This window comes from Euwallacea similis, chromosome 5 (genome assembly GCF_039881205.1).
Source record: "Euwallacea similis isolate ESF13 chromosome 5, ESF131.1, whole genome shotgun sequence".
Lineage (NCBI taxonomy): Eukaryota > Metazoa > Arthropoda > Insecta > Coleoptera > Curculionidae > Euwallacea > Euwallacea similis.
Genome location: NC_089613.1, coordinates 5,948,258 through 5,975,462, shown reverse-complemented (window position 1 = coordinate 5,975,462; position 27,205 = coordinate 5,948,258). Strand labels below are relative to the sequence as shown.

General features: G+C 35.7%; 1 protein-coding gene across 2 annotated transcripts; it reads left to right on the top strand.

The window, feature by feature from the left end:
• The first annotated feature begins 14,697 nt into the window (after positions 1–14,697).
• On the top strand, positions 14,698–26,270 carry LOC136408836 (uncharacterized). Of its 2 annotated transcripts, none has more exons than XM_066390019.1 (4): positions 14,698–14,908; positions 23,654–23,862; positions 24,436–24,525; positions 24,609–26,270. In XM_066390019.1, the coding sequence occupies exons 1-4, from the start codon at positions 14,866–14,868 to the stop codon at positions 25,002–25,004; spliced, it is 738 nt and encodes a 245-aa protein (XP_066246116.1). In that variant the 5' UTR covers positions 14,698–14,865; the 3' UTR covers positions 25,005–26,270. The 2 variants fall into 2 exon arrangements, with proteins under 2 accessions (XP_066246116.1, XP_066246117.1); XM_066390020.1 differs by lacking the exon at positions 14,698–14,908 and adding an exon at positions 21,137–21,403.
• Positions 26,271–27,205: the final 935 nt, after the last annotated feature.

The window sequence follows — 27,205 nt, the reverse complement described above, 5'->3', positions numbered from 1 at the left end:
AAAAAATAATAATAAAAGTTCAAAATGACGACTTCCAACTTGGTTACTTACATTTGTTTTTTGAATCATCGTGCACGCGTTGTAAGATGTGCAGATCTTGCGCCACGAAAAGAGAGGTCACCATTACTCTGCCGAATAATGTCTTGAGTGGCTACAAGTGTGTCACACACCGACGACTTGATAGAACCCCAGAGAAAAAATCCAACGGGCTTAAATCGGGACATCACGCTGGCCTCCTGATAGGTTCGCCTTTCCCAATCCATCACCCATAAAAATGTTGATTTAGATGATCCTGCATAGTACGAGCAAAATGTAGAACCACATTCTATTTTGTATCTCCATAGGAATATTTTAATAAATATCCTTTATAAAACAAATGAAACAAAAAAACGTTTATTTTTTTTGTTTTTGTTCTATTCACTTAAGTTGAATATCAAAATCTTCTGGAAAAAATGATTCTGGAGGCAAAATGGCTCATTTTTGACTAAGGGTTTCTATGCGAAAATTGTTCACCACAATGTCCCGTATAACCTCGTTGAGTTTGGCACCTCTTTCTAACACCCTATATATCATAAGTTATTCCCGTGACGTGTCTATTCATACACCTAGAAATATACAGTGTGTCGTAGTACAAAACTCAGCTTTTTTGATGATTTCCAATAGGTAAAATGGTCGTCAAACACAATTGTGCAATTATTTTAGCTCATATGAATTGTCCACAACAAATCCGCATTTAACGACCGGAATTCAATAACCTCTCTCACAACCGGAAAAAAATTGGTTTCGACATGATCAGATATCATCGAAAATATTAAATCATGCAGGTTATTCACATCCTAAAGGTGACTAGAGTTTACGTACATATTTCACAAACACAGACAATTCTTACAAAAAATTTAACCTTCGTTCAAATTTCAGATCAAAATTCCCGATAGGATTTTCGATGTTCGCCGAGCAAATCATGATTATTGATGTAGCCGGTGTTTTATTTATATGGCTGATGTACTTTTGTTAATCCGGTTAGAAGTGTCGGATCAATATTGAAGAAGATGTGAGAAGATTAGGAATAACTTTATTGCATCGGGTTCCACTCGCACGCCTTTAGATGAGAATTAAATAGAAAAGTTTAGGATATTCTAATTCCGTTTTCCGTGGAAATCTGTGGAAATACTGAAAGCGCTGTGCTCATCTATGGAGAATTCTTCAATTTTTTGGCATAAAAAAATAATAGACCACACCTCATCCAAAAACACTACAATACATAAAAAGTAATTCCTTGCTGATTTTTCTATTTTTTAAGTATCTGGAATTCTCCGCTAATCTCTAGTTCTACTTGAGACCTAAAGATACGCTGAAAACCCTCACATAACCTTGAACATTTACTAACATTTCGCGAATATCACTGAGAATGACTGGATATCCCTGAAATAGACCAATTCACGGAAATTATAGATCTCGTGGCGTCCTAAACATGGATATGGAATGCAGAAAAATTCCTTTGCTCTGCCAGAAATTTTTAGGAGGCCTGAAATGGCCTGAAAATTGGAAACGAGACCACTAAAGTTGCAAATCGATCGACCTCAAAAAATAATAAAAACTAATTGTCTATTCGAGCTCTGTAAGCCCACATAAACATGATTTTAACATCCCTTTTTGTGACTTCGTTATCCGTTTCCGAGATTTTAAAAGTATTTTCAAAATGAAGATTTCTCGAACTATATTCCCAGGTCTCTTGGTTCCTAAACGGGGCATTCAGGTTTTATACAGAGTCAAATCAGTAGAGTTAAGACGCAAATAACGATTTAAAAAAATTACTAATTTTTATTAATTACCCAATGGAACTCTGAGCGGTCCAGAAACTTCCAGGATAATTCGTCTTCTAAACACGCTTTATAACTTTGAAAATTGGCTTCTGAAGCACTTGTAGAGGTATATTTACAGAATTTCGCCTTTATTTCAAAATTAGAAAAATGAATGCTAAAATTTCTGGCTTGAAAACTATTGGCGGAAGTTTTTTACAAAATTTAAATTTTTATAATTTTTTAAAATTTAGAAACGTCAAATATCGGGTCAAGCAGTAAATTTTACTAGTTCGTTGTGTGAATTTCTGTCCCAACGCTCCATCCCTTCACATTTCTAGACACATCGAGCCAGTCCATTCCTTCAAAAATTTGTAAAGAAAAAAATTTTCAAAATCTCAAAATAGACAAAATGAATTTCGAGACTTTAAACTCTCGAAAACTCTCCTCAAGGGATGATGAAAAATAAAAAAAATCTTCCTGAAGCCCAAAATGTCGAACCTTCAAAATATTTAGAAAGCATGAACTGGGAGCCGACTGAAGTGGCGAGACTGAGTCGGCTCCTTCCCCTTCCCCTTCCTCTTGAGACCTGTTTTGCCTCATCCAAAAGTTTTTGCTAATTTTGCCTAGAAATTGAATTATGAGGAAAACTTGCTCTAAAATAGCCAAAAACGTGTGCAAAATTATGTAAAAAAGCAGCAACAAAAATATCGAAATGTGCTTGTTTACGAGCTTAACTCAAGCCATATCCTTATTTACATAATCAGCTCGGAAATCCGCGTTTGTTTGTAAAAATAACTATCTCAATCGGAAATCCCTAAAACAATATCACCACTTTATACGCCTAACCCGTCATAGAATTTAATTAAGCCAATTACTCTCGCGTATGATTGAAATCAAAGCGTTGGAATTGAGTTAGGTGTTTCGCTGCTTTACTCCCGTTGTTCACGCCCTTTTTTGCGTTAAATCAAATGAAGAAACTGCAACAATAATTAATTTATTGAAATGCATATAGCGACGTCATTAACATTTCCCAGACACCAATGTTTACATAATGTGAATTTTAGAGAATACAATTTTCACGCAATAAAGTTATGAATTATTCACGAGTTTAATGATGATTATTAAACATTATAATCGTAATTACTGCGAATATTCACCTCCTACATGTAACTTGAATGTACGAGATTATGTTAATAATGTAGAATCTTCGTAGAAAATCGAAAAAATGTTTTTCCTGGCCCCAAATTCTTCGTAATGAAATAATTGCAGTGTGGAAGCACTTCTTTGTAATTATTACAATTAATTACAATTAATGTTTGTTAAAAAAAAAACAGAAAAATTATGTGTTACTCCATTTTCTAGGTTTTTTCTATGCTTTTTTTTGTTTTTTCTCTCTTACTTTAGCTACGCCACTGCACTTCCATTAAAAATATCTGTGGGAGCTTTATTTTAGGAAATTGACAGCTTGAGAAAATAAAAAGTCAAAGGCGTGCATGGTTTGGAATGAGTTCTCGGCCTGTCTTCCAAATTCTGCATGTCTAGGATAAAAAAATATCCAAATCATTTGCACGATGCTACTGTATTTCTATAGTGCAATAACTGTTAGTGTGATCTTTATTTTGAAAAATTGAAAGTTTGAATGAATAAAAAGTCAGAGGCGTACGTAGCTCGGATTGGACTTTTCGAGAGTTTTCAAAATTAAAAGTGAAATTATCCAAAATACTTGCGCTGTACCATTGTATTTTTATAGTGCAATAACTTCTAGTGCGATTTTGAATTTTGAAAAATAGTGCATTTTGCAACTTCACATCTAAAATCTAGATTATTTGAAAATTAAACGTACTACACAGCATTTAATGCTGAATCAGAGCAGTTTAAGAGGGTATTCATATCTAATGAATATAAAAAAAAATGGTTTGCGAAATTAATTGGATTATTAAGTACGTTTTTATTTTGGGTGTGTTGTGTTTCGCTCAAACTTAATTTGATCAACTTGGAATGTAAAAAATACGACTTTTTGAAGATGCAAAAGAATGACGCATTTCACTTTCATATTAGGTATCACTTTCAAAATTGAAGCGAACATTGCCACTATTTCCCTTAAATTACAGGATCACATTTGAGTGCGACAAGCAAAATTTGACTGTACGAAAAATTATTCAATTATACATTGTATATGTTATACAGTACACATTATTGCGAATGTACAGTATGCTTACATCATGTACAACGTGCTTCCGCATTGTACAGTGTGCTTCATAGTTTACATTGCGATTCTCCGAAAAGAAATTGCGTCTTTGTTTGCAAAAATATAAATCAACAAATTGCATCATGCAACCTACAAAAGCAATAAATTACGCTTAAGAGACACGCTTGAATTACAATTTAAAAAATGGAATTATGTGTCATTAACGACAAACTCACCTAACCTACACTGGTATTAGTCAATATCAAATAATGAAAAGCGAATTAGTGACGTTTGACGAATAACATTTTCTGATTAAAACCAGAAAACTTTAAAAAAATACGGTCAATTTTATTGCACCCGACTGCGATTTCTATGAAATTGTAAAAAATACACATCAGAATTTCCACCTTAGGAAATTTCCAGGGCCATTCTAGACTAAGTTTCAGGATTAATGGCGACTGTAGTGAAATCAGCGGAGTAATGATTCTTCACGTTTTAGAAAGAAGAGAGAGAGAGAGAGAGAGACAGAGAGAGGAAGGGAAAAAATAATGGGGAGAGAGAGAAACAGAGAGAAGAAGAGAAAAAAGAATGAGGAGAGAGAGAGAAAGAGAAAAAAGAATGGGGAGAGAGAGAGAAAGAGAAAAAAGAATGGGGAGAGAGAGAGAGAAACAGAGAGAGAAAAGAAAAAAGAATGGAGGGAGAGAAACAGAGAGAGAAAAGAAAAAAGAATGGAGAGAGAGAAATGCAGACACGAAAAGCTCCCAAAATGTAATAAAAATCTACTATATGCTATTATGTTACAGGAATGCAGTGTGGTAGTACAGATATTTTGGAAATTTATTACTAAAATTGAGTCGTACACGACACTGATTTTTAATCAATTCATCACGTCAATTTCTTAAAATTACGTGCACGCTTGAAACCATTACTAGAAATTTTTTAAAATTCACTGGAGTAGCTTAAATATTTTAAATATTTTTTAAATTTTTAAGGGCGATTAATAGAATCGAAAAAGTTACATAAGAACTCATTGGCTCCCGCGATCTCTTGACGGTTAATTAGTGCAAATTCCGATTTTCCAAAATCAGCAACACACTAAGACCATTATGTATTGAGGTGTCCTTATATACACTGAAAGCCTTGAATTTTCGAATTTTCTGAAAAACAATAATCACCGAAATTCTCTATGGCTTTGTTCTTTAAGCCGGTTTCCTCATATTTAGCGTCTCTGCGCACCCTCATTTCATGAAGGTTTTGCTCACAACTTTCTGTATGTTAAACCATGATAATCCGGGTCGATGCAAAAATCTTCTCTAAATGCAAAATCTCTCCATACACATACGTGTGTAAAACCAAATGGTAATTAATGTATTTAATTGTTATAATAGATTTTGCATAATAGTGTGGGCACTGGGCTTCCCTATTTTTTGCATTGTTTCCTTACCATTAATGTGCCAACTTGGAATTTTAGGTGTTTTGAAGAATTCGGCATGAATATTAAGCATTTAGATAGAATCATTGTTCGATCTTGAAATAGAGTGATTAACGAAGAAATACCGTTATAGTCATGGACAAATTATTGCAGGTAATAATAGTTAGCAAGCGAACTTACTAAATATTTCATCAAATAATGGGTTGGTTCGTAATACCACCCACAATTCTTTTAAAAACTATAAGATCTATTTTAGGCAAACCTCGGGATTTACCAACTTTCTCTGAAAAATCCTAAAAAATTTGCAAATAATCGCTAAATCTAATAGTCATAAACTATTGTATGATTGCGTTTGACACGGTACCTTAGATAATTAGTCATACCGGGTTCCTCGGTACGTACCAGTCGGCAAACATTGGATTTTTTAGTGACGTTGATGGCGGTGATTTTCCTTTTTGGAGATTGACCTAAGTTGGAAGAAAGCGGATACATCAAAAGTTCGACTTGATGGCTTCAAATATTTGATCTTCTTGGGAATTTTCTATGACATTTGGAGGAAAAAATTATTAGCAATTAAAATTCTGTGGAAAAGTTTCAGTAAGATGAAGGATTTGACTTCCCTTTGCAATTTAAGGAAACAAGATAAAAGGCAATGATAGAAATTATGCACTTTGTAAAGCATCAAGTTTTCAGTAGATTAATGGCGTTAGTAATGAAAATCGAATCACGATTTTGCAGCAAAAACACAACATTGTAATTCAGTAAAGCTCAAGAAAATTACGTAAAAATGATTTAACCGTCCACTTTTCTTGCATTTAGGCGAAAATCACTTCCATGCAAAAGGCACTATTCAACAGAATTGGACTTCTTAGGGCCGGTGCTCTGATCACCTTTTAACGCAGAGAAAAATCGCTGATATTTAAGAGAACCGCAACATACGACTAAACGAGAAAGTCAATCATGTTTTTCTCACAAATTTTCCGTGAAGATAACAAATATATGCCGCTACTGTACTGTACGTAAGTGCTACTGTATTCCTTAGCCATCTGACCGCAGTTTGTCACACATCAGGGGCAGGTCTGCACTGGACCCAATTAGGAGGATCCATCAGTAAACAGAAGAAGTTTACAGTAAGGTTAGAGCGCACCAAGAATTTTATACCATGATCATCATGGTTGATGTAAAGAACACATTCGATGCCGCATGATGAATAAAGATGGTTGAGACTCTTAAGGAAGGCAAAATCTGTATAATATATCTGCAGGAGATCATCAGGTCATGTACGGGATAACCCATGCTTCCGGCCCTGCACTGTGGAATATGTTTAACAATAAAATCCTGGAAGTAAGAGTTAGGTATTGATGAGATTGCGCTGGTAGCATGTGCGGACGACTTGGCAGCGATGGTAAAAGCGAAAAATATTCTATTCTGGAAACCAGAATAAAATACATGAATTTTAGTGAAATTGGCGCCCGAAAATTCAGTTTCTAAGGCGGAATGGAAGCAGTAAAATTTCCTACGTATCTTAGAGTATCGTAGATCTCGAGGAATATCTTGGAAATATTCAATATGATTCAGTAAAATAGCTGGACATCGAGGACCCATCTTCGTTAATTCAGCAGTTGGAATGATATCTCAAACCCCTATCAAAAATCCAAAACAAACGAAGGAATGACATAAGCGATCGTGTAACGAACCCGACCAGGAAGATTTCGATTTTAATTCTGATTGACATATGGTACTAACAGTACCTTGACTCATTCAGGTGGTTCTGTATCAAGTCGACGCGGCGGCTGTATCTTTCACTCTCGAATCGCGTCATCGCTCTTATTAGAGATATCCTGGCTGAGCATGGGCGTATCACTAAGTCATAATCCTGTTAGTTAACAACAGTCACTAATTAAGGTTTCATAGGAAATTCGCATAGTAAATGATATCCATTTACCATTCATTGCTAGTCCAAGTGCGGTATTTGGAATTTCGTGTGATAAGATGTGCGCTGCCGAGTCGTCACTGTATTATCGCAAATTTCGAGACGAAATTCTCGCATTGCTATTGCCATAGAAAGTTTTGTTCTAGTTTCTAATTGGTTTTTTTGCAGATTCATTAATTGCTCCAGACAGGTTTGAAGAATAAATTTCGCATTCAAATTTTACTACTTCCATCATGTGAAGTCGTATTGTGAGATTTTATACTCAATGCGGCTTTAGAAATTTTCGCGAATAATTACCCTTTTCCCTTACACGTGTCTGTATTGACCCAATGTGGGTCTAAAGGTCCTCCCACATCTTTAGGCGACGATTACTCATTTAGAGGAGCCTCACCGTTATAATTAAGATCTCGCTCTTAAATCACCATCGACTCACACACATCTTGCTTGAAAATAATTTACGTAAATCCCACAAAAAGATGCAAACGGATTATCGCACGATTTTTTTTATTTCAAACTCAAATAAACATTCCGAAAAAAATCAGCAAATTGTAACCTGCGTCACAACACATTTTATCTCCAAAATTACGTCGGATCCTTGTTATCTTTAACGAGGAATCACACCAATGTTTGTTTTGATTGTACAAAGATGAGTACGTCATCCAACATGTGGTTGCTGTTTTCCTTTGGAAGTCGTTTGAAGGGATTGGCTCTTTTACGTAAAATGGGTGTTGAGTGAATTAATCAGAATGTATTTTTAGAGGTTGGTAGGAAACATTGATAATCTCTTAGTACAAGGCTACTAAAAATAATCCTGCAAATAATTCACCAGTAAGCAATTGAAAAGAGTCCCTCCTGTCCTTTCTTCTCCACTCCTATAACCCTCCCCTCCTCTCTCTTCCCTCCCCTCTCCCCCCTCTCTTCCCTGCTCTCACCCTCCTCCTCCTCTTTCCTCGCCTCCCATTTTTCCCCTTTTCTCTACTCTCCCCTCCTCCTCTCCTGCCTCGCCATCCATTTCTTCCCCTTTTCTCTACTCTCCTATCCTCTCCCCTCCTCTCTTTACCTCCTGTCCTCTCTTTCCTCTCCTCTTTTGTTTCCACTTAGTCCTCTTGGATAGAATAATACAAAATTCCAAAAATGAGGGATCTGTAGTCTGTTTATAAACAGATTGTGTAGTTTTCGAAGCGTCCTCGTACGCGAGAACTCAAAACTGCTGACACTCAATTTTATACGCGGCGTTTTTTCTAAAGGAGAGCGAGAGACGACTATTCGCATTGATACCTTTTTACATGTACTTAGTCATTTAGATATACCCTTTTTTCACCCTTCAGTTACAACATAGCCCTTGGAATTCAATACATGTTCTTTTCTATTTTCCAACCAAGTGAGTTTAATTATCCAGTGCGACCATCCCAAAAAGTTAACGCGACCAATAGGTCCTCCACATTTCAACGCAGATTGAAGAAAACCTCTCCGTAATTTGATAACTTCTTTCTATAAATATTTCTATAAGTTGAAAAGCGATTGAAATCACTGTAGGACCGCATAAATGAAAATTGTACATCTTGCGTCGAACCATATGAAATTGCAGAAATATACAGGGTGGCCTACTAAAAAACCTCGAGATTCCCACCTACAGACAGATTGATTTTTGCAAGAATTAATTACTTTCCTTTACAAATATCTCATTATCTCGAAAAGCGATTGAGATTGTTATGGGTTGATGTAAAGGAAAATGGTCCATTATGAATAGCGTGAACTAACTAATCAAAAGTGCTAACGCAAACTTTAACAAAAATAATTATTTCACCCTGTAAATGCCTGAATATCTCGATAAACTATTGGGTCACTCCATTATGTGTGTGAATGGAACCGTCCAAAATCCCATAAATATACAGGACGTTCCACCAAAAAACCTCCGGATTTATACATCTAAACATAATGAAGCAAGTTTTAGCAAAATGTGTGTCCACCCGGTAAATGCCTGAATATCTCGAAAACTGATTGAAAGTTTCTTTTAAAGAGAATGATCCAGAATCGCAAAAATATACAGGGCGTCCCACTAAGCAATCTCGAGATTCTCGACCCTAAACACACTGTAATCAATTTTTGGCAAAAATTAATTATTTTAGTTTAAAAACTTCGAAAAGCGACTGAGATCGTTATAGGTTGAAGAAAGTTGTTCATCTTGGACAATGGTGTCCCAAAAAATATACAGATTGTCCTAATTAACATCTAGAGATAGTTTTAGCCCTGCATTGTATAGTTAATGTTTTTTGGTCTCTAAAAATGTAATTTCCAAAGCAAATAAGCGAAATAAGCTTGAACAATTTGGTATAATTTGTAGCAGGTTCCAATTTGAAAATTTACCATTTTAAGGGTGTCAACTCGAGTTTTCGATCTGAAATAAGCAAGATCTAAATGTACATTGGTTTTATAATATGTTTCTAAGCTGAAACTGGCGTATTCTCGAGTGCATTATCTATATTTATTTATAAATCTGAACATAATATTGCACTTAACTGCATTGATTACCCAATTTCGGAGATCTATCAAAGTTCACTTGCTCGGAAATGAATTTGACACCCTTAGCTTTAATAGAATTCTCCATGAAACTACCTCAATGGAACACCACTCAGCATGACCTAGCCAACCATGTACCACTTACCATTTACCACAGAATAGGCATCATATGAATCATGTCGCTAAACCAACACACGAAATCTACATGCTACTACCAACTCTAAAAATAGCACTTTTCGCCCACTTAAGCTGAGGTCAAAGAAAGTGTTGGTTAAAAATGCTGTTTTTGGTATGACGACAGCTATGCCTTATACAGATCGTTGGAATTCAGATGAGCAATCTCCTGATTGTTAATCACGCATCTAAATTACTTAACTGTGCAGTAATAGCTTTACTTTGCATATTATGTCCTATGGGAAGAAGGCGTTTGTTTGGCGCCTGGTATTGGGAGTGGTAAATTAGCTATTGGTAGGTCAATGGGGTGACTTTTTCCATTAGGAGGAAGCAGCCACTTAATTCTGATGAGTTAGAAAGTAAACCACGTTCTGCCGAGTTGTGGGTAGCAGTGGAGCCCAATGATTCAAGGTTCGCAGGTGAATCCCTCTAGGTTCATTTAATTGGCAATTGCTCGTACCAAGTAAGTGACAACAACGATAATAACCGGGCTATTAACTATTCAAAATGCATCTGTTGATACGACTCAATATAAAATATTGCCATATTTTACTGTTTCGGTTTGCTAATTATTGGGGATCACCGTAATTATAGTACTTTCCCATGCGCAACATGAGCTATGTAAATTTTAAGGTCGGCAGATTTTTCGCATTTTTGTCGGTACTAATTTGTAGTTGGGTAAATGGATTATAGATGCCTAAAATTTTATTTCTAACTAGCTCAGTATGAAAGAGAAAGCGAATAAATATTTTCAAGTAGCAAATTAACATTCCCGACGCCTGTTACTAAGAAGTTTCCAATAGTAAGTGCAGTTTATGCGCTGTAGTAGACAGTTAATAGTTTCCTCTATACATTCCATTTGCGAGGATATTTTAAGGATTAAAGGACTGTTAGAGAAGCAACAGCATGCTTAAAAGACAAAAAAAAATATCATTCTAAAGCAGTTGTAGCAAAGGCAAGAGGCAAAGGGGGCGAGGTCCTGCGATTAGACCTTCGGGGCCCCTTTCTACTCCTCGGTCCACTTCTTGTCTCCCCGCGACGGCCCTTTCTTTTTTTGAAGAATCCCATCCTATCCTGTTTAAAAATAAGAAGTTCCTTCTAGAGGAGAGAAGCAGCGGCGGCTTCGAAGACTTCTATATCCAAGAGTGCCCAACTAACCCTAGAAATTGACATGAGGTTTCCTCTCCACACCGCCTGTCCTCGGCGGTTCTCTAAATTTTTTCCGGTTCCTTCTGTTTACTCTGCAATGTCCCCTGATGCTGTCCCCTGTCTCCCAGCAGGTCCCCGATGCATTACCGCCTTCGCTTTAATAGCTACGATGCTTTGGATGAATCGGGGTGCTCCAGCAAAATCCTGAAATGAACGATTTAATGAGAGAAGGAGAAAAATTTGAAATGCAACTTAGAGAAAAATCGAACCCTCATCAATACGTTGGGCTTCGAAAAACACAAGAAAAATGTGTAAATTGGCCGGTATGGAGACTGGTCAACACTGACACACATTTTCAACAAGATTTTGAGTCACATTTACTGAATCATTCTTTCGAGGAATTTTTGGTGCATTGTGTACCTCTATAAGGTCTCCAAAAGGAGGATATAGGAAGAAGACTTTTTGTCTGATTTTCAAAATTACTTTAAGAGAAATGAGAGATTTTGTGAGGTCTGAAAATTGCTAATCACATGAAGGAGAACTATATTAAAGAATCTCCAGGCAAGGTTATGAGCTTTTCCGAGATTTGATTCTGGAGCAAAATTTTACCGAAAGAGCTGAACATTTCTCTGCTTTTCACTCTGAGATATTATTTTTCGCTTAGTATTTTATGTTTTTTTACTCTTCCGTGTTACTTTGTCTGGATTTTTTTGCAACTTCAACCTGGATTTTAGTCTTAAGCAGTTACCGGTGTTGACCAGTCTACACACTAAGACTTTCCTTGTTCTTTTGGAACTTTTCAGTCATGTAGTGACTCATATTGTTATTTCTGCATTTCATCCTCGTTGCAACCTATCCCCTTGCTTCTCGAACTTGTGGCTGTAAGAGAATTTACAAGCTACAAGATAAAATAACAACATGTCCATAACGCTTCAATATTCCTGTCTCCGATGTGGCGCGAAGGAAGGACTGCTTACCACTCAAATTAGCCCGTTTCTGAAAAATCAGGCCTTGCCTCGAACATCAATATTCAGTTAATTAAAAGCCCCAGTCGTGTTTCATTTCACAAAACAAATCAAATTAATGGAATTAAACATTTCCCGGAAAAGCATCGGTGTTATAGTGGTAAAGACTTACAAATCGCCATAAAATCATTCTTTCACATACGACGCCTCGATAATCGGTTAAATACCAGAAGTCGACCAAGAACAATATGGAGTCGCATTATTTTTATGGGCACATTTTATCGCTTCTACTTGATGCACTTCTCCGCTTTTTTTCACGTCTAGTAATGATTCTTTAATTATTATAGTTGTGATTGTATTTTTAACTGAGGAGTCATTGGCCACCTCAACTTTTGCTAAAGCTGTTCAAATATTACCTCATACCAGGAGAACGATAATATGCATTATCTTTGTTTTTTCACACATTCCTTCGCTGTTCCATAAATAACTAGCAAACGAGTTTATCTAACTTTGGTTGCATTGGAGCAATACCTTGGGGTTTTCCCTTTGAGTATACAGTTTTCGTTTGAAGATTGCGAACTCGTAAATAGCTTATTGTGCAAACTTTTTAAAAATGTTCAGAATATAAGTGGATTTTATAATATTGTAAATTGACTAAATTAGCCTGATAATATTTAAATTGCTACATAATTTCGTTTTCCACAAAATTTAGATTTCATCCAACATTGGTCGAACAACACACACTCTTTGTGGCAGAACACAGCACTGATGTGTGGTATATCGCTTTCCGGAGCTAAAAATCTGTTATTCAAATCATTATCTGTACATTAAATTTGTTGGGCAATTTTTCCGTCTTTCGGCCTAAAAATCCGCCGAAACTAACAGACACTACACACCCTGGGAAATTCGCCAAGTAAAATCGGTCAGAAAAAGCTGCTTCACCCTGCTGAGCTGCATACAGTTTTTACCTGTTCGTGCACTGAAATCTACTGACAAAAAGGCTTGTTATAAACACTACCGAAGCAGCAGGAAATAATTTAAAACTTCAAAATCGACGATTGCTTTCCCCTAAGAAGCTTCAGAAGGTTTTGATCATTTCTTGAAATCTATGGGTGAAAGCCCTAAGAAAGCCTCTTTACCAATGAACTCTACCAAAAAAACTATAAAATCTCCGATGATCCTTTCTGCTCATCCAGTCTCAGAATGTTTCTACTACTTTTCATATTTTTGCCTTGATATCTATCGGAAATACGTATAAAACATTAAAACAGTGGTTCTCAAAGACTGCGCATCACCCCCCTCTAGGCGTTGGACTGAGAAAGGTGATTTCAGAGATACCTACCCTAATACCATCAAATCTTCTCCTTGTCCCCCAAAACTTCAGGAAGTTTCTATAAATATCCAAAATTTTGACTTAAGATTTACAGTAAATAGAGAAAATCCTCTACTAAGGGCTCAGAAAGTCCCTTCACGTACTAATTCTAAGAAAAAAATTTCCTGATGACACATAACTTAGATGGTTGTCTTCCCTTGTTAAGCCTCAAAAAGTTTCAACAATTGTTTAAATATATTAAAAAAATGTAAAGGACTTTAAGGCTTCAAAATATCTTCTTCTTATACATACATTTTACCAAATGAAAATTCCCCGTGCATGATAACTATTCTGAAATTGCAAAGTCTATGCTTGAAATCTTAGAAAAATTGCACTTAAATAGAAGGGCTTTCAGGCCCCAAAAAGTTCCACTTCTATGATACAAAAAACTACCAAAAGTAAGAAGTTCTAAGTTCTCAAGAAGTGTCTACAGGTTTTTCATGTTTTTGTCCTGAAATCTTCGGGACATATGCAGGTGAAAAACTTTGAAGCCTTAGAAAGGCTCTGTACTAAAAAATTTCTATGGAAAAGTGAAATTTTAAATGATTTCAACCTCACTTGAATAAATTGAGATCTAGAGAGCAATAGTAGGTGAAGTAATATTTCAGGAGGATATTTCAGTTGAAATTGAACGAAGTAAGAGGAAAATCGCTTAGAGATAAATCCTCAAGGCCTACAGGCCAACGAGTTAGAATTACGTACTATATATCTAAAACCCGTTAAAATGTATAGATATAAATAAATTTGATACTTGAAAGGTGCTAAAACCTCTTTGGCCAGGGATTTCATTCACGATTCCATTGGCGTTAATGAGTTAAGTCAAGTATGCTCCTGACGTAGAGGTCCGGCAAAATTCTTTTAGGGCCGAAAATAGCCCATTGAAAACCTTAATTCAAAGATGAAAAAAAGCACTGCGACTTTTTTAAAAATGTCGGCTTTTGATTTACAGCTTATTCAGCTACAGACTATAGTCCCAAACCTACTCACAACATCATAAAAAAGTCCCGCAGGATCTGTGTATAAAACTGTGGGAATCTGGGAATATTTAAAACTAGAGCAATTTCAATTTCAAAGAGCACATTCAATTTCAATGACGTGGAGGAGGAGGGGACATATATATAATGAAGTCCATACTTAGGATAATTTCAGAAACGACACACGAGACAAACGATAAACGAATTTCGACGAGACGCACTCGTATAACGAAACCGCGCGGATATTTGAATGAATCACCGCTAAACGCTACAGACGACCCGATTCAGCTACGTTTACATCAGTTGATTTCATCTTCTGTATTACAATAAGTGTTTTTGTTTTGTGTAGAACTCACATGGCTGGTGAATTTTCTGGTGGAAGAGTATTGAGAACTCAAGGTAGGTGTTTTAGCGGAGAATTTTGATTTTTTTTGCAACCGAGGAAGGTGCTGCTTTCGCTTAAAAAAAAAAATATTAAATCGGCTTTTTGGCAGTTTTAGAGCAGTTTCTTTGGCCACTTAGGAATTTTTGCCACGATATTTTCTCACTGTGCGGTTACTCCTTGCTCCTTCGCTTGGTCCGCAAAAAAAGATTAAAAACCAAAAAATCTACAATATTTTTAGTGAAGAAGCTTGAAATTGACTAGACCCGAAAAATAAACATAGGTACCAAATTCTTCACTAAACCCACAACAATACACTTAGCAGTGAATCACCCACTCCTCTTATCTCAGATCATCATTTTTGAAAGTAATGTATATATTGATGTAACGCTTGTGTTGTTCAGTGATTATATACGCCAAAATCGCGACAAATCGGCCCTAAATGGAGACAAAAATCCGAATTTATGTAACACTTATAATTCCAGTTATGAGTAATACTATTTCCCAAGATTTCTCAAATCAATCTCATTCATGTCCCACTCATTGGCGTGGGAGGAATACTATTATCCTCGTATTTCAGGGTCCATTAAATGGATTATGGTTAGTTTTATGGATTATAAACATGTATTGTCACGATAAGTTATTCGATAATTAATTGATTAACGCTTGTTGGATAATTATTGCTAACGCGATTAATTTGTTTTAATAATTCATAAGTTGACTGCTGATACCAATGTTTGCTTAGCACTGTTTTGGTGTGTAGTTAAATTATTTTGTGACTAATTTGTTATCTGAATGAGTGAATTCGACTGCAAAAAGGAGCTGGAACTCTCAACTCAAAATGCGATAAATAGGGTTTTCTTCATGAGGTTACCAACCTGGATCCACCTTAAAAATCAAGCGAAACTTATCTATGAGTGATCGGCATGGGAAAATATTACACATTTTACATGGCGCAAGCCAGACTTAAGTTAAACACAATGGAGAAATAAGTACCCACCACAAGTAAACGCTTATTGCATTATTATCCACTTTTATTGATTTTTAATATCGAGCAATCATCACTGATCAGAAAAGTTCAATTCTGATTAGGATTCTTCTCGAACAGTTCGCTCATCAATCACTGCCAACTCTGACCACACTGACTGGATTCTTTGGGATTTGATTAATTAGAATGCAGCTTTGCAGTGCTTACGCATTTTTCAATCCGCGTTTCACCCATTTCAACCAAAGAGCAAATAGAAAATTTTAAATAATTTGCTTCGAATAGGTGCAAAAATTCCATATATGAACAGAAAAATTTTCAGTTGACTAACCGGCATTGTTCTTCGGTACCTAAAAAAGCACATTAACTGAGAACAGGCATATTAACTAACATTAACTAATCCTCTACATGAAATCAAAAATCCTATTATGTATTGGCATCGGGCGAATAGGTTAATTCAGGTTAACTGCAAAAATCTTACATGACTTTACTAACTACCTCATCAAAGCTCACAAAACCTCACCTGAACTAGCTTATCATTTAGCACGTATCAAAAATTCGGGTTCTAAGATCAAATCAGTTAAACCGAACAAACTACCTCAACAGACCTGCTACACAAAATCAAGAATTTGTCTACATAGATCAGGCAATTAGGTTAGTTCAGGTTAGTACAGACTATAGACATTCAGGATTTGAACAACTTCATTAAAAATCAGTCAGTCAAGCGGTCAGTCGGGTCTTCTCCTCTTTTTACTCTTGAACATCATTTTCAGTTTTAATCTTCTCTTGGTTTACCTCGAGATCCGTATATCACATTTATCTTCCACTTTCTCCCTATGTGTGCGTGTCCACTTATACTAGAATTTTTCAGTTAACTTTTCTTTTTTCAAATATTTCTATCACACCGACGAGAGACTAATATTTTTATTTAAAAAAATATTTACATAACATCGATTTTTCTCATATTTCTCAGTCAACTTTGATTTTTCTTCGCTTTGATGAATCACTTCTTCACCGTTTTTGGCCTTTCTTCTGGAAAAATTGACATTGTGAAATTTAATTTTTCTCTTTTCTTCTCTTTCTTCTTTCTTCTCTGCCTATTATTTATTTTCTTCTTGTATATTCTTCGTGATCAAACTTGAACTTTATCAGATATTTCCATCATTGGTGTCAAACATCTCAACCTCTATCGTCGCTTCTTCATCTTTTCCTGCCTCACCACCCGTCTCTTCTCATCGCCCTCCTTCTCTTTTCCGTTCAGAGCCGTTTTTGTGCCTTTTTACTATGATATATTCTTCAATTTTTCGTCCTTGTTCTTTCTTTACCCAACTGCACAGAAGATGATTTTGCACTCTCAGAAATTTGTAATGCATCAGGCATTTGCAAGTTGTCGAATTAATTATTTGAGAAGGTATTAATCTCCTGCTGTATCTCCTGACTAAATCTTCAAATATTATCGTGAGTCTTAAATCACACTCATCTTTTCGATCGAATCTTAACCGGGCCACAAACAGGTTCATCAACGTTTTATCGACACATGACTCACTAGAATTACTGAGTATTTTAACGCAATTTTGTGAAATAAGGTGACACCAATAGAAGCGGCTTCAGGCCATTGATCTGAACCACCTCTCGACCATCGCGAGGTGATTTATCTTGATTTGTTTAAGCAAATAAACAGACGAAAGTAAAATCAGTCATTTTTGATGCAATAGAGTGTCGTGGTGATTGTTCCGGATTTCTAGGGGCTCGTCAAGGAAAGGTCACACGGTATCAAATCTGTTATATCCTGTTATAATTTCTTATTCAGAGGACAATGTTTACTGACACAATCGATGTGGGCATACTATTTCTCTACCTACTCTCTCGCTATCTCCAAACATCTAACGTCAGACAAATGGATATTTTTGGTAGCTTATCGGATCTACAAGGTCGTACGTTAGCTTTTCCTGATAAGTCCACTGGGGTCTAAAAATAGCACTGAAACGATTTCCTGTAATACGAACTTGACCTAGGTTGTGGTTGTGTGTAGATCTATGTTAAGGTCAAGTACTTTGAACTGTGGAAGGTACTTGGATCATCAGATAAGCTCAGAAATATCCGAAACACAACTTTATATGTGTAAATACATTAGGACTAATTGAGTCGACATAGACACATTAAAGCGGTTTTAAATGAAAGCAGACGTATTTGGAAAGTCTGCATGCTGAGATCGTGATCATAGTGGGATTATGTTATGAGTTTGTGGCGCAATATTGTGGCTTTTGGTGACAAAGCTCTAGATTTGCGAATCACGGGAGTGTGTTGATGTAGGAAGGTTCCTGAACCTGCTAGGTGACATCGCGAACGCTTAAATTGGCCTAGAAAATTCGGGTGACCTCAATAGTTAATGTGATTCATGACTATTCTGATTTCTGTCCACAGCCACGATCGCTCCTGTGCAATTTCTTCATATCTTTTTATTTTATATATATTTTTATTATTTATATATCGTTATATTTTATATATTTTTATTCTTTTATATTTTAATTTTTTTTATTAATTACCTGAAAGTCTTATCGGGCTTCCATAAGACTTGTTCATGTAACGCACCAAAGAGCAGTTTGGTGAATAATTGCAAGCAATTGAAAAGTCATGATACAAGGTTCGTGGTAAATGCGGAAATTTCAAAGATAAATAACTCTGAACTTTGGTATTTCACAGTCTTGCGACTGGTAATTTAATGTGTGGAAAACTTAATGACATACCGCAATTTTGTTATTAAAAAAAAGCTTCGAACGAAGCTTTTTTATGCCTCATAACTGCGAACACCATCGAAGTCTGATGGTTAATTAGTACCCCTCTCTTCTGTCTGTTTGATCCATTAATCTTTTAACGTTGCCAGGTTTAGGATGATTAGACGCATAATCGAAATTTCAGAAATTTTCGGTTAATCTAGGTTAACACACTTTAGTATCTCCGGTTCATTTCTGTAGCGCTCTACGAATTAAGCCAAACTAGCAAATGCCTTCCAAATTTATTATAATGCAAGGACTATGTAAATCCACATTTCGAGTTAATTTAGGTTAGTGCCTATTGTGCATCGACTCTACTAACCTTGACTAACCTGACCTAATATAATTTACAATATTTTGAATCTAATATGTGCTGAACCTTCAATAACCATTATCAAATAACCTGGATTACATCAAGCGTGTCTTTGTATTAAACGCAAGATTGATAGTACCAGCAAGTTTCCCACGTTTCAACGACTAGTAGAGGACGACCAGTTGCTAACCTTAACATTCTTCAAATAACCTGAATTTAACCAAGATTGCAAATTCAGAACTGGCAGTACTGAGAGTATCAATACGTTTTCCACATTTCAGGCAACTAGGAGAAGACACCGGCAGGTGCTCGTGAACTTTAATCTTCTTTAAATACCTTGAATTCACCAAGATTTAGAATTTAGTTATATATTCTCAATTAGCCATCTGGCAGTATCACTTATGCTCTGTAAAGTCTCAAATGATTGTAAATACTGAAAATTTTTAATTTTCCTGAAGTACTCTACTAGTTGCAGACCAAATACAGACATTTTGGTTCACTTCTTGATTCCAAATAGGGTTTCTCAACTTTTTTGCCAATTCATTTCCAAGATTGATAGTACCGATAATAACGTTGATTCACAAATCAAAAACACCCTTTGATTTGAGTAAGTTTTGATTTCTACGTATGAACTTTTCTGCGCATTTTTCCTAAAAAGTACTACTATCCACAGACCAAAATTTACCTTAGCTCCAGATTAGCCTTAGACCATAAATCTACATTTTTCTAAACTTTCATATTGCAAAATTACTTTTTACATGAAGCCTAAAATTATCGGTACTATCAGTACCTACCATAGACTTAAACCATTTATTATCAGTATTTTAATTTTTCGCAAAAAAAAAGTGTTCTCTTTTGAAGTATCTGAGGAGTACCTACCGACATTACCATTGTGTGCTAATCACCTGAGCTATTTATTAAGAACAATTCAGAATCTTTTAAGCAAAAGAAAAATGTTTTCGTTTCAATAGTAACTGTTGCATTAAAGCTCTTTTAGCTGATTTAAAAATGGTCTAAAATTAAATTTCAAAAATTCATTTAATATTTTTATCTTTAAACCAAAAAATTGTATTTTCTTTAAACTTCAAGTTTGGCAATACCAATGATAGCATTGTTCACTAATCTTAATTGACCCGACTGTAGTGTCTAAAATTCAATAGTATATCTTATTTAAAGACGATATCATGTTGACAACATTTGGCTAGAATAAACATTTGCCATTCAGATTCAAAGTAAGTAGTACCGGTAGTACCTGCTGACCTAAACTGACTTCACCTAAACCTTTAAAATTCAATTATTCTTAATTAACTTTCGTCCGCAAAATGATTATTTTCCTTTAAATTAAAAATGGCAGTACCGCGGCAGTACCATTGCGCAGTGATTCGACATAACCAGAATAAACTGGGTAGACAGTTCATGTAGCAATTATAAAAAACTTTTTAGGTCAAATCCAAATTTGGCAGTATCTGCCGACAGTACTATTATCTACTAATCAGAGCTAGATAATAGTTTCTCCTTTTTGCCTAGAAAATCGGTCTGATCGAAATACAAAGAGGAGTAATTGAATTGGAAGCTTTCAATGATTCAATAATTTAAAATAATAATTGTAAAGTGAGTAGTACCGAAAGAACTTCTCAATCACTGTCAAGAATTAATATGAAGAAAATCTATAAAAATCGATTTATTCTTAAATTCCAAATCAAAAATTGGTTTTCTCTAAAATTAAAATTTGGTAGTACCGGTACTAACGCCATTGTTGTCCACTGACCTGGTTGATGTTTAAATATCAAGAGCTAAATTCAATATTGGCAGTACCTTGGGACGGTACTATTATTCACTAACCTATATCAGCATTTAAATTACCGTCAAAATTTTGATTGATTTATTGACTTTCGACAAATATCAAGGGCAGTACCACTTCTCTATCCCCCGGATTATAGAGGAGCCAATTCACAAATTCCCACCCTCGACCCCCACCCACCCCCGAAACGCCACCCACACATCGTCCAAAGTACCACCAGCCCCGACTGGAACCAACCGAAAACAATTGCCTCTCGATAACAAAAGAAGTGCGATGCGCGAAAGCACCGCACCAAACAAATGACTGCCCCCATCGGGAGGCTGGGCAGACTGTCACTTGTTATCGCCTCAGCCTCCCTTGCCGAAGCAGTAAAGTAAGGTACCACTTCAGTCGGCATTTAGACAAATTCGCGAACGGTAGTACTATGAATAGTACTTAGTCATCGGCGTGTGCGAAAAGGTGAATCTGACGCGGCACTGAGGAAATCTTTCAGTTATGTTTCGGACACTGACTGATAGCTCAATCTCACTGCCGATCTTGATGGTACTAATCTGGTGAATTTTTTAATCGCTGGTACCATTATGTGCGGAGATTGTGGTTCTTTAGTTGCCGCCTCTTTCGGACTATGATATATCATGGGTAAGCTCTATTTTATTGACCTATATTTTTTTTGTTTTTACATGAAAAACTCGTTAGTGCCCAGGATTGACTCGGTACCACCAAATATTGACTTTATTCAGTAATTGTTTTACTTTTGTGCTGTTTGTACTTCTTTGTTTTGTTCGTTGATGAGATCATTGCTTCAAGAAGCGGTTATCACATCGGCATCTTATCTCTATAATACCGCTTATCAGTACTACTAGGAATGTGTTAAATCGAGGAAGCTATTCTTGCCTAAAGAAAATTATTTCTTTTTGAAATTTTTATTATTTAGATTATTTAGAATATTGTGCGGTTCTTGCAGTTTTTTCACTTTGGTAGCCTTGAAGGTATGTCGTTTTTCGTCGGAAGGAACAGTTCAAATTTCGATAAAATAGCTCATTCCTATTAAAGTTACGGGATTTTTAAAACTGTATTAATAATTAAAAAATGTTGTGCTAACTTCTTAAAGTCTCTCCCTTCTGTGATTGATGGTTCGATTCCGTTATATTAATATATCGATTCTACAGAATGTTGGACTATTAAACAGTGCAAAGTTATATAAAATAGCTTAATCGTGATAAAAGTTACCGAATTTTGAAAATTCTATCTTAATTTATTATTTCATTTTATCATTAATTTCTTACTTCACATTAATTGCACCTACTTCTGCGTAATTTTGTAGTTTCTAGGCATGCATTTTTAATCACATTTTTAAGCAAAAACACATCTGCAAATGTTTATTTGAACTATCAAATAGTGAAAAACATTCGTTAAAACTAGCTATTCCGAACGAAAACTGTGAGATTTTTAAAATTTAATTATTTTGGAAGGTTGTACTGTAAAAAGATGAATTCAGGTTAGCTGTGATATGAAATAATAAAGGACTATTATTCTTCGAATTTTTGATAATATTTTTAAATATGTAACTATCGGAAGTAAAACCCTGAGCCTTGAGGGGCTGGGGCCCTGCTCGGGGTCATCGAAAGAATCCAGGACCGTGTGCACATAAAATGTTCAAAATTCGTTGAAAAACCATAAAGATCGGGCTCATGATGCTGAACATTGTTCCAATCCTGCCTAGTCCAATTCTCACTTTTATTAATTATTAAATTTGGTGTCGCCGCTGGAGGCGAGTGGCGAAATAATTCTACGCTCACCATCGCCATGGGCGCAGGGATCTGAATTTTTTGCCATTTCTTCTCGATTGAATGGAAAATTTATCTTCCTCGAGGAATACTTCAGTTTGGGAATTTATGGATTGCAGGAGCGTAATTGCGCCTTTTCGCCAGTGCCCTGTCGCTAACTAAATTTGACTTTTTTATCTGTGCCTCCCATAAGGAAATGCATTCGGTGCCGCCCCTGAACTCCTTATTCCCGTTAAAATTCTATATGAAGAAGTAATAAAATTCCATAGGCGTAGACAAATTTGGTACCAAAATTGCAATTTTCTCGTAAGAATTTTGTTGTACAGGCAAATTGTATGTGTAACTCGCTTCATAGAAATTAGCGGCGAGTAGGAATGTACCTTCACTGCATCTGTAGCTCTGCACAACTAGACTGTGACGATATTAACCTGGACTAACGTAAATTTGTGTCAAAAAGTTGAACTTGAGCCTGGATTAGGTTAAGACGTGCAAATTCTAACTTGCAAGCGCTGCCCTAAAGCAACCTGAACCAACCGTCGCCCGCCAAATCTTTTTCGCGCTCCCGTTTACTTTTTACTAACAAATTTACTAAATTAGATTTATTAATCTGCTCCAGTAAATCTAATATCTAATATATCTGATCGTATACAAAAAAAACACAAATCCAGATGGCCAAACATGAAGCCCCACTCAAGGCCTTTGTAGCATAAATCTCGCTATAAAAACGAAATCGATATTCCATTTGAACCTTGTTACGACAAGTTTTGTTAGGATTACCTAGACCTGCGTGAATCCCCGTGTGATAAAACGAAAAATTTATTTTTGCTTCCGAGAAATTTCACCTCAATTATACAGATTATAATGGTTTAATTACACAAACAAATGATAGTTGCTGGTATTTGTGGAAGTTATTAACGTGCGTTGAAATTTATTAACCGACCATTTGTTGCGCAGGTATTACACGGAGATTAACTGCTAATGTATAAATAATCCTGAAATGTTAAGTAACGCTGCTGATTGCTCAGGTTTTGATGCTGATGATGAAAATAACCATGGAGAATCGCAGAGCGATGAAAAATTTATTATTTTTTTTCTTTCACAGCTTCCTGCGCACGAATTATCGCAATTGTTCTACTTGCTTTGGGATTCACTCAAGCCGCTCCTCAAAGCGGTTTTGATCTGTGGTCCAACCCCTGCTCGAGTCACGTGGTCCTACGACACCCCCGCAGCACCGCAGAGCAAGAGCTCAAATTCCTGATCACCACCCTTAAGAAAGATATGTTCAAGGACCTGAAGTACTTATATCCCAAGGTATGTATGATTTCCTCTTACGAGCTCAAAGCAGACTCAGAATTCTACAAGCAGATGAAGGACAGGAATTGTCTAACTTATCACGAGAATGACGATCGAGATTATGTTCTTAAGCTGGGGGATTTGTTTAAAACGAATCAGGACATCAGAAATAAATTTTTGAGTACTTGCGGTATTAGCGTAGATCGTCTGTGTCTTCGTGAGGGGCAGCATCGTAGAACTTTCAGTCGTTCTGAGGCAAATGAAGATCAGAAATTAAAAAAAAACATTCGAAGAATACGAAAATGAACACAAATTCTCGTCAGGGTCAGGGTCTGAGAATACGTGAGTAAGCCGTAATAAACCACGTGCCTCCTCATAGCTAATTCTAATTACTTTAAATCCAAGACAAGAGGTTTCTAAAAATGAGGATACACTTTTTCGTTGTTTCCACATTGCTATGATTTTAAGCTGTTTCCACAGTCGGAATCCGTGTGCCATTATCAATTGGGTTTCTATTAATTAGTAAAATTAATTTAAATGTATGCCATTGACAGCGTCTTCTGAGTTCAATAATCGATTTTTCTGTTACAGAATCACATTAAAGTCATCTCAGGAAAGGGCAGCTGCCCCAAACTAAATAAGCTGATAAAGCGCGTCAACGCGGCGCCAAACATAACTATCGTAAGTATCTCGCAAAACCGAATCCTTCAGATCATCAATTATGGATTTCTTGAAGAAAATGTTAAATCCTCTCTCCATTCCAGGCCTATCAGAAGTTCCATCTCTCCATGATTGAGCTGTATGTCTTTTTGGACCAGCTGAAGGAGACGAAAATCTCGACGACTCATGATTTCAACTTGACGGCCCGAAGAGACATTTACGAGAAAACCAAAAGTATCTTAAGACTGACTATCTGCGAGTTCAACGAACACATTTTGAACGAGCACAAGATCAAGTTGGGGACCACGAATCCCCCATTGGTCAACACCCACTGTTTGCCCAAAGAAGCAGATTTAACCAAGATTCATTTGCTGGACATGCAGTTTTTCAAAAAACTGGTGCGGTTTTTCAAAACCGGACAGAAGATTCTTAGAAATAAGAGAAAGCCGAAAAACGGTAAAAGGAAAGTGAAAAAAAGTTTTCCTACAAGCGTGCGGTAAAATCGCTTTGTCGCGCGTATTCGCGAGCTGGAAGTACCGCTTTACCCCACATGTGCAGTCAGAAGTTTTGCCATTCACAAATAGCATATTAGTATCCGACACCGTAGAAACATTTTTTGGGCATTTGACTTTGATGCGGGTGTGATACCATTTTTTACCGCACGTGTGCGGGTAAAGATTCTATAGCACGCTAATACTTTATTACAGAAGTTAATAAAGTTTTAACACGTACGCTCGTAGAGGAAATATGGTACCCAACACGTGCAAAAATACCGTTACTACACTAAATCGCTGACTTAGCTCCACATCGCGCCATTCGGTAAATAGCCACTTTCTGCACTTGTTAGGTAAATAACTATAATAAAATTCTCAAAAATAGGGTATAAATAATTTATGGTACTTAGATCTCTTCTCTAGAGCTAGTGACTGATCTGAATTAGCTTTTTTCCCTTTTTGTGTGCGAGTTTTTCTGGTTTTATTAAGTTCTTTGAAATAAGACTATGGGTCATTAAAGAGGGTGTAATAAATGTAGATAGTTTCATACTTAATTGAAATTTTGGCTGTGATATTTTTACTTAACGTATTTATTTTATTTATTTCTTAGTTTTGTCGTCCTTCAGCGGTTATTTATCAATGTCTCGACCTTATACTTTAAGATTCTAAGGATATTTTGTATTTCGATGATTTGAAGTTTTTCTTTATAAGCTCTCATTCCAGTGAGACGTTCGTAAGTGAGTTGACTTAGTTAGGAACGTTGTATTCTATTTATATTTATATTATTTTCAATTGTGCCTCAAAATAGTATTAATTTAAGTTTTATGCCATAAGAAATTAATTTTACCCACTTTTTTGTATTTATTTGTGTAGAAATTCGACCGCTTTCGAACCTTGTGGCGTAACTGTATTATATCTTGTGATATGCCGATAGATTTAAGATTATTTATTGTTTATTTATTTTATATTTTTTAACTTTGTCTTCGTCAATAATGTGATTCTTAGGAATTTGATTAAAACAAACAGCGAGTACTTCATTACGTTTTAAACGATTTTATGCAGCAAATTTTTACATATATTTAAAGTTCCATTTTTCGCTTTTTCTTCAATGTTTCAACTACATTTTTTGAATTGAATAGTGACTGTAGGTCCATTTAAAACAGTATTATTTTATATTTACGTGAATTTTTCTATTTGTACTACACAGCGACTCTTTTTGGATATTTTTTCAAATAATTGTAAATTTGTACAGAAATAAATTTTTTTCGTATATATTTGTCTACTTTTTCACATTTATTTCATAATATTGATGATTAATATTTATTTATAACTTCTTGTTTATTCAATAATTCATAACGCATTTGAGCACAATTTTTCTCAGTTTTACAGCAAAAAATCATTGTGCTATTAACTTCTTAACAATATTCGCGACAAAATAAAAGAAAAAGGTGCGAATTTGTCAAAAATCCAGTTTGTTGTTTGCTTAAGTCTGACCAACAAACCTCAAAAAGAACGGAGATATTAACAAATGTCTGGTGTTGCTTTTGCCAATAATGAAATGAAAACATGAAAACTAATCTGAAGTTTCGATTTGCTTAAAAACTTAGCGGCAAATTTAGTTTTTATTGCTACTTAACCGTAATTTGAGCACATTGTAAAATCATTTATTAAGTGTATTCTAAGTGGTTAACAGTAAAACTTTGAGAGATAAGTTTATGTAGAAAAACGCGAGGATACTGGACGACCCATCGACACGCGTTTCTACTTATCGGCTTCATCAGGCACGAGTGCGCACAAAGTCGATACATACTGCGCATATTCAGCGACATACGCACGTGTTTGTATTGTGCTAAACAGATCGATACGGTGATTGTAAATTTAATAATTTGAAGATGATGCTCTTAAAGCTTTTACTTCAGGCTTGTAAATCATTTAAATGTACCAAAGGGACATTTTTGGACTCTGAGTCGACAGAATATACAAGGTGTATCATAGTTAGGTGCCAACCCTTAAACAGCGTAATCTACGTGAAAAAATAATACTCCCTCTGTCCCAAATTATGGTAATACCTTTCTTTGAAATTCTTTGATTATTGAAGTTTAACAATCTTAACGGGTTTTAATCATTCCATCTTGAAAAACAATGCTATACCTAATATTTAAATTTTTTATTTGTTTTAACATCCTGTAGATCGAAAAGGAGCAAGT

Excerpts from the sequence above, each read along its gene's own strand:
- LOC136408836 (XM_066390019.1), top strand. The coding sequence starts at position 14,866 with ATGGCTGGTGAATTTTCTGGTGGAAGAGTATTGAGAACTCAAG. Across the intron at positions 14,909-23,653 it reads AAGAGTATTGAGAACTCAAG|CTTCCTGCGCACGAATTATC; the intron begins GTAGGTGTTTTA and ends TTTCTTTCACAG. Across the intron at positions 23,863-24,435 it reads TGAAGTACTTATATCCCAAG|AATCACATTAAAGTCATCTC; the intron begins GTATGTATGATT and ends TTTCTGTTACAG.